Source organism: Lipotes vexillifer, unplaced genomic scaffold (assembly GCF_000442215.2).
Source record: "Lipotes vexillifer unplaced genomic scaffold, Lipotes_vexillifer_v1.1 scaffold1545, whole genome shotgun sequence".
NCBI classification, from domain to species: domain Eukaryota; kingdom Metazoa; phylum Chordata; class Mammalia; order Artiodactyla; family Lipotidae; genus Lipotes; species Lipotes vexillifer.
The window spans coordinates 508964-517525 of record NW_006789763.1 but is presented as its reverse complement, the minus strand read 5'-3'; the positions used below and the strand labels follow the sequence as shown (position 1 = coordinate 517525).

Genomic DNA, 8562 nt, shown 5'->3' with positions numbered 1-8562 from the left:
CTGAGGAAGCCTGGAAAACATCGTCCTAAACTCACACTTATTCTTAAATATGGAAAGTTTAACCTTTAAAACAGAAAAAGAAGAAAACAATACACCGGACCCTTTACCTAAATGACTGTGGAAGACTAGGAGGTGAGTGCTGACATCTAGATGTTACTAAATCGACTGATACCAGCAACGCTATTTTCTGTCCCATATTTTGCAACAGGGAATCGCTGAAGAAGACACACTTCTTTCACTCACATAGTAAGACAGGGCAGGAGTCCCACACTGCAAATATTCAGACCCTAGTTCTGTTCTCTTAGAAGGCTTTTGAGGGATTTTTCTAAATTCTCTTCTAGTGTTCTAGATTAATAGAGGACTTCTACTCAGGCAGCTATGTCTAGGATATTCTAAACACTCAACACTTCACCATCATCTACAAAGAGACCGCCAACACCCCCAAGAAGGGTAAGAACAAAACCAACAGGCTTCACAAGTTAAAATAAGCTGAAAAGGAGAATTCCTTTTTAGTTCTGCACATTTGAGGATTAAAAAAAAAAAGTAGGAACTCTCCTCAGAATCCAGATACGAAGCACAGAAAGCCTCCTGCATGCCGTACTCTCTCATTACAGCACATGCTGAACCCACAACGAACAAGTTAGAAGGCAAATTATAGTGTTCTGTTTTGATATGTTCAACTAACTAGAACATTATCCTGTCCACTTTGAACAACTGGTCTTTACTTTTTTTCCAAATTTCTCACCAAGAACTCAAAAATGAGCTGCCCGGTTGGCTTCACTAAGGTATCAATCGCCATATTATTGTCCACATATACTGATGGGAAACAAAAAAATTCGGGACAGGACACTTTCCTTTGTGTCATATAAAGTGATATAAAGGGGGAAGAAACAGACTGATTAAAAATTTAAAATCAGTATGCCGGAACTGTTCCTAAGTACATACAGACCTAACACAAGCTGATTTCCTGGACCAAAACTGTAAAAGAGGCACAGAGACGGAGCAGAGAGGGTGTCATCAGACACGCGCCTTTTGCTTGGGTGGACACTTCCAGGTAAGCAGACGTCGTCAGCCAACCAAGCCCTTTGCAGTTGCCACAGTAAAAAAATAAAAACAGCAAATCCAGGGCCTCCTCTTTGCCCCTCAACCACGGGCCCCCCACCCCAAAGAGCCTGGACGGCTCTCTGCTTTACGCAGCACCCCAAGTGGGCGATCTGCTCACATACGAGACATGGCAGTGTAGTATGAAGAGTTTACCACACCCATTTCTGTGGGTAATTACTTGTAGGTGCATACACACAGCACCTGCACAAGGAGGCTTCTCACCTCTGCACGTCACGCCTGGGCTGGGCACGAAAGCAAAGGGGCGATGGCAGGCCGCCCCCTTACCAAGAGTCTCGCCTCACCGAGCACTCAGCAGTGCCATCTGCAACGTGACAACACTTGCACAGCACTCTGGGCCCCGAACCATTCCCAGACAGGAGCCTCACAAGGTTTGCTGGTGCTGCTTCAGTAGCCTAAGTCCCATTACAAGTTTATCCGAAACCTGGGAAAATATTGTGGACATGCTGGGGTAGGGAGCAGCCCCGAGGGTTCCGCGAACGCAGAAAGCGGTCACTCTGAGGGAAGCTGCGCACGATGCTCTATGCGATGAAAATGCAGTCACAGATCATTCCCCTTCAACACAAGCTGGGAACGCGTCATGAATGTGCTTCAATGCACGTCAGTACTAAATGTCTCCTTTAAGAGTCCAAACAAGTCACATTTTAGGAGGGAGGGAAGAAACCACATTGGTTTTCCCTGATCTGAGATGACCTACCTTTGATATTAGACAGTCTTTCTCCTCTTGAAGGACCATAACGTGTTTTCAGTTAGGAATAAAGAACCAGGCAGAGACAGATGCTGTCAGACCACATTTTAGCTTCATAAGGTCTACTTTATGACTCACTGCACCTTCCAAATGGCTACTTGTGATGTGCAAAAAACACTGTACACTAACAGAGAAATTCTAAATGGCTTTCAAGACCCAGCAGTACTGCTCTGGAGGAGAAACTAAAAGGTAAAGCATCGAGGAAACATTGCCACTGCCGCTTTTTCAGTCAGCCACATAACACGTGACGGGGGCGCTCGCTGAGGGTCGCCGCTCCAGGCGCTGGACGCCCTGCAGGGCACTGTCCTGGGGCTCGGTAAATAAGTCCACCCCATCTGGGCAGGGCGGTGGAAGGCACGGGCGGCCCGCCTGGGGCCGCGCCGCTGTCCCGACTAGGGGCACGGAGGCTTGGTGGGCGTCTTTAACCTGACGGCGGGGACTCTCATCTGGAGCTTGGGCTGCTGGTTCGGGCTGTCGGAGCTGGCCGGCACCTGGGCTGGGTTGGGAACACCGGGGGTCTGCAGCTGGGCCGCCGCCGTGGTCACGACTTGCTGCTGCATGAGCTTCTGCTGGACCACCTGTGCTGTCGCTGTCACTGCGGGGATCACCTGGACCTGCTGCCCGGCTGCTGTCGCCTGGGTGAGGGTCACAGTCTGTGGGGAAGCCTGAACCAAAACAGAAACACATCTCCTAGAAAACGCAGATCAGGTGACATGAAAAATTAGACGTCCTTGGGGGTGGGGGTTAGAAACGTTAACTAGCGCGAATGCTTCCTCCGTGCAATGTAAAAACTACCTGACCTATCAAAACAGGACCTCTGGGGGCTTCCCCAGTGGCGCAGCGGTTGAGAGTCCGCCTGCCGATGCAGGGGACACGGGTTCGTGCCCCGGTCCGGGAGGATCCCACATGCTGCGGAGCGCCTGGGCCCGTGAGCCATGGCCTCTGAGCCTGCGCGTCCGGAGCCTGTGCCCCGCAACGGGAGAGGCCACAGCAGTGAGAGGCCCGCGTAACGCAAAAAAAAAAAAAAAAAACAGGACCTCTGGTTTCTAACCAAACAAAAATAGAAGACGAAATGATTGCTGCTTTTAGGCTACAAGTGGACGCCTCTGGGGAAAGGATGACCGGGGACTGGTGCTGCTGGTGTTCGGCTTCTAATACTATCTGGTTTCTTGAAATCTACATGCCAGTGTGATTCCGAACAGACTACAATTATTTTAAAGCACTGCTTTTATGCAGCCACGTTTTTAGCAGTAAAACAAAGGTGAGCACCGAGAGCCAGGCTCTGCTGGGAGGATGAGGCCTGGCTGTCCCCAGGAGTACTTCTGCTGTAAGACCCAAGGTCCACATGAACGGAGTCTCTTTTCTTTCTTCGCTTCCCTAAAACGAAGGTGTGGTGGCTTCAGCTGGCAGGATGCACCTAAGGTTTACTGGCTGAACGAAGGAGCCCAGAAATGAGCCCCCTCAGCACATGTGACACTGAGTCCAAACACATTTGTTCAGGGTTTTTTTCCTGCTAGTCTCAGGATATCAAGTGTTTTCCCCAAAGTTAATTTTCTTTTCTGTATTATGAAAACCACAAGCGGTTCTCTAGGAATTAAAATTCTATTTCCTCGGATGAAAAGCAAGAACTCTCTTCGTGGGAACGCCCGACAGCTGCGGGTCTCCAGGTCCTACCTGTTGGGAAGCAGAGGCAACCTGCTGGATGCTGGCCACGGGTGTCTGCTGCTGGACGACTTGAGGGAGTTTCGCAACCTTGGACAAAAACAAAAAAGCCAAATGGAGACGCCAAATGAACGTGTGCGCAAAAGAGATTTCTTGCCCTCTTTCCTTCTCAGTTCTTAATGCAAAAAAAAAAAAGACGGTGGTCAGACGACACAAAGTAGCAGTTCTCAAAAGTGTGCTCACCTGGAACCCCGAGAGAACCAGTTATTTCACCTTTGCACTGAGTAACGACTGCCTTCCTAGTCTGTAATCACGTGTAATTTGAAGCTTATTATCAGGCTCATATTTCAGACAGTCACATTTTTCTTTTATAAAAATCGCTACAAGTCTATATGAGAGAGTTACATGGAAGACAGAGTGCCTGGGCGCCACTCCACGTATGCCCCCGTTGTCAGGGGACCTGGACCAACACCAAGGTTCAGCCCTAGTCCAGAGACAGCGACGCCCAAACTCTAACGTGGTTATTTCACCATTTTTCTACATTTCTTCTTCATCATGACTGAGATCTTCCTCTTTACAAAACACAACCTTCCACCCGATGGTCACTTTTTGTAAACCTGCCTATCTTGCTGTCCTGCTGTAATAAGATGATTCAGGCCACTTGTGTCTACGCAGGGCTTCGGGGACACCGGTTCACAGAAGCAGAAGGGGCTCCCGAGTGGGTAGCTGCTGGGGGCCATGGAAAGCCCCCTCAGGTCTCTAACTGGCGGAACAGGGATGAAAATAAGTCTTGCCCAAGATAATCCTGGAGGAAACGTGAAATTATGTGATGTACTTACAAATGACAAGCTCCCAAGTAAATATGAGTTCTCATGGAAATTAAAATGAATCAGAAGGCATTTACTAGTCTACTGTAACTTGAATCAAAAACTGTGAACCGCACTCACTGACATCAAGGGAACCTCTGAGTGAGCCTGTGCACTTCCTCTGACGGGAGAGACGTTCGGTCAGCTACCGCAGCACATGGGCCACAGCTCAGATCGGCAGCCACGAAAATGCTGAGATGCCACGCATAACACCAAGGTGATGGCTTAAAACGCATCGATCAACTTGAAGGAAGTCCAGAGCTCCCAGTGCCAAAACTTAAGCAAATGGGGGACCCCGAGCCACGAGAAGGTGCTACGGCAGCTCATGCCTGAGACCACATGCTGCAGGGGAAGCCTTGCACTGGGTTTTCATGGCCTCCCGGGTGCAGCAAAGAGACCAAGTCCCAACCCACTCTCAGGAGGAGCTAACAAGAGGGCTGCCCGATGCCCCCGCAGCTGCGATCCTGGCACTCAAAGGGTCTGTGAGGAGGCCGCCTGCCTTAGGCCTCGGTGCTAGGCAGGGGAGGGGGAGACACAGGCTGGCAGACCAAACCCTCAAGCCACAGCTGATGTGGTCCTGACGGCACCCATGGGAGCCCAGCACAAGGAAGAACCCACCTTCAACCCAGACCTCAAAGCCTTCCCACAAACAGAACTTCAAGGGAAACTGGCTCACAAGAAGACAACTCCTATAATGACAAAACCCCCACAGTTCCTGAAGCAAGAACAGCAGAAACAAGTAAAATCAGACGCACACGGACTTCAAATAGAGGAATTATCAGGCACGCACAAAACAGTGTGCTGTCCTGTGCAGCCTGAAAACACGTATGGGAACAAGAGACTACAAAGACCAAGCAGATTTGAGACAAAAACAGAACTTCGAAGAATAAAATACTTATAATCACCAAAATTAAAATTCAATGGACAAGCTTAACAGCAGATTAGACCTAATGAAAAGAAAGCTCAGTGAAATGGGAGACAGGTTAGAGGACATTACTCAGAATGCAGCACAGAGAGACAATGAAAGGAAAGCACAGAGACTGAGAGACTGAAGAGACACGGAGGGCAGGAAATGGGGCAGAGGCGGCATCTAAAGAAACAGCGGCTGGTCATTTCCTAAACTGACAAGAGAGATCAATGCCCAGGTTCCAGACAATCAACAAATTCCAAGCTAGATCATCACAGCATTTATAAAACGCCAAAGACAAAGAAAAGATCTCAAAAGGAAACAGAGGGGAAAAAAGACAGGTTACCATCGAAGCAGCGACCCGCTGGACAGACATCTGACTTCTCCTCAACAACAAAAGACCAGGAGCCAGGGAGTACTGTTAATGTGCTGAGAAAATAAATGTCCATCTAGAATTCCAAACAAAGCAGAAGCATCCTTCAGGAACAAGAGTGAAATATAGGCATTTTCAAACACTATGGGAAACTCCAAAGGGTGTACTTCAAGCAGAAGAAAAGTAATTTTACATGAAAAGTAAAAATGAAACAGGATAGAAGGAAACTGCGTGACTGCAGCGGCATGTGAGTTGAGAGGGCCAGGGAGCAACGGTGTTGACAGACCAGTGCTCGAGAGCAGAGCAGAGACGGTGGTTTGTGCTATACTTTGACAAGGTAAATCTGCACATGGGGATTATAGGATAACCACTTAGAGAACAGAAAGAAAACATGTAATTTTCAAACGAGTCAGAGGAGGAAAAAAACCCAGAATGACAAAAAATAAATACATAAATGGAAGAAGAGAAGGCAAGTAAGGCTGGAAAGAGAAAACAGAACAAGCTGAAAACCCAAACAAAATGGAGCTAAAAGCCCTTCCTCCCAGGCCTCACCATAAAGGGAGTGAACGTGTCACAGGTGAAGGACCAAAACTGAGACGCGGGCCAATGACAGCGAGGCGGCGTCCAGCGACTGTCTCTGTGGCACGTGGGTAGAGTTCTCGGCATGAGGCACAACAGGCTGCCGCACCAAAGCAATATTTCAAAATAATAAAATTTAGAATTTTAATTTATGCGCAACTAATAACAGAGCACCTAATATAAAGAGCAAAAATAGAAAGGAATATAAGGAAAAACAGATAAACCCATAACCAGAAATGAGAGGGTTTTTTTTCCTCTATTTTTTTGGGCTGTGCCAGGCGGCATGTGGCATCCTCAGTTCCCCGACCAGGGATGGAAGCCGCGCCCCTGCAGTGGAAGCGCAGAGTCCCAACCACTGGAGTGCCAGGGGAGTCCCAGAATGGGAGATTTTAACTCACCCCTCTCATAACTGACACAAGAAGCCAACTAGTAGGCACAACACCCCAGATAAACCTGACCTGGAGGTGACAAAGGGACCCCACGCCGCCACAAAGCACGTCTCAGTGCACTTCACCGCAGGGTCCGTGCTGGGCCGGGTCTGGAGCGTGAAGTGCAGCGGAGGGTTTGGCCCAGGAAAGGCTGAGGTCAGGGAAGACAGAACTGCTGTCCCAGAGCTGGAGGAGGAGGGGCTCAGGTACCAGAGGCACACACCTCCAGGGGGCCGTCCAAAGGCAGCCAGGATTAAAACCCTGGGCGGGATGAGAGCTGGCTGCAGATGCGAATCTGGACTCATGGGCACAGAGATGGGCTCAAAGCCTCGAGACTGGAGGGACCACGAGGGGAGGGGTGCAGACAGAGGGTTTTTAAAAAGACAAAACACCACAACCAAAGGAACAAAAAGTTGTAGCAATCTAGATAAAGAAGAGACTTTTCTTACTGTGCTGAAGGGTGATTTTAAAAACCCAACCCGCAGAACGACCATGAGGAGAGCCATGTGGCCGAACTTCCTGTCTGCACCTGTCACACTGCCTTGTGGGCATCGCCAGCACGACGAGGCGGGAATAAGAAAGAGAAGGACGAAGGGGAAGATGCCGGCCACCAGGACTCACAGGTGATGTGACCGACACAAGGGAAACGCAAACCAACTAGAACAGATTGAGGCTGTGGGATTCAAAAGTCAACATACAGTGTCCTAGAGACACAGACAAAAAGAGGGAACTTAGAGCAGAGTACCAGAAAATGCCCGTCACTTAGGAATAAATCTAATACACGCAGTAAGATCTTTATGGGAAAAAAATCAGAAAACTTACTTAAAGGGCATTAAAGAAGATTTAAACAGAAAATGATGTATCATGTTGGTGAATCTGAAGTCAAGGCTATAGCGATGTCCACTCTCCCCCAAACTGATCTACAGAGTCAATGCAGTTCTAACAAAAACCCCCTCAGTTTTGACCACGGTGTGTATACTAAATAAGCTGACTCAAAATCGATAACGGAAGTGCAAAGAGCGGGAAAGCAGGATGTTTCCGACAGCAGGAGGTGGATGCCGAGAATCATCACGCAGCAGAGTGACGAAGAGAGGGCAGTGTGGGCTCACAGGGACCGAGACCATGGTGCCGAAGAGAAGCCCCCGAGGAACCGCACGTCACGCGTGCCTGGTCACACGGTGGGTCAGGGGAGAGAAGGGACTCCTGAATGAGTAGTGTGAAAGTAACAGGGTGTTGTGTTCACGTGGAAAAATTAAACTGAACCCCTATTTTTGGATCATCTCCAAAAACCAATTCCAGGAAGGTTAAAGACATAAATGTGAACAAAAAAATGATCAAGTTTTTAGGAGATGATCTAGGAAACAGCACCATGACCTCTGGGAAGGATTTCTTAAGCAAAGCGCAAAAGGCACTATTCAGACACAAAAAGATGGATAAATTCCAGTACACTCAAATTCAGAAGCTCCGTTCGTAAAGTGAGTGAGCAGATAAGGCACAAGCTGGGAGAAGTGTGACACACAGACCCAAAGGCAGACACCTGGGACGTACAGCCCCACCGGGACCCAGCCCCCGAACAGGGCTGTCCCAAGGGGGGACCCCGACGGTCAGCAGATTTGCACCGCTGCCAGAGGAAGGCAGACGGCAGGCCGGCACGGGCTGAGGCTGAGGGACCACAGGAGCTCGGCGGGTGGGCGTGCCCACAGCCCCGCACCCCGTCCTGGGCGTCACGCGTGTGCCGGGACCCAGGAGACGTGCGATGCCGGGCTGGCCAGTGCCGGGCAGCCGGCGGCAGCAGAGGGACGACCACGACCCCTGGAGGAGCCTCACCAGCACAAAGGCTGCCACCGCAGCAGGACCTGAGCACAGTCCCCAGGCCA

General features: G+C 49.6%; 1 protein-coding gene across 1 annotated transcript in view; it reads right to left on the bottom strand.

Moving 5' to 3' along the window:
- Nucleotides 1-2262: 2262 nt before the first annotated feature.
- EP400 (E1A binding protein p400) overlaps nucleotides 2263-8562 on the bottom strand; it is a 92052-nt gene continuing 85752 nt past the window's right edge. The window contains exons 51-52 of the mRNA XM_007462795.1: nucleotides 3545-3622; nucleotides 2263-2535 (exon numbers count right to left, since the gene is read on the bottom strand). Coding sequence (XP_007462857.1) covers nucleotides 2263-2535; nucleotides 3545-3622 — 351 coding nt within the window. The remainder of the gene's footprint in view (nucleotides 2536-3544; nucleotides 3623-8562) is intronic.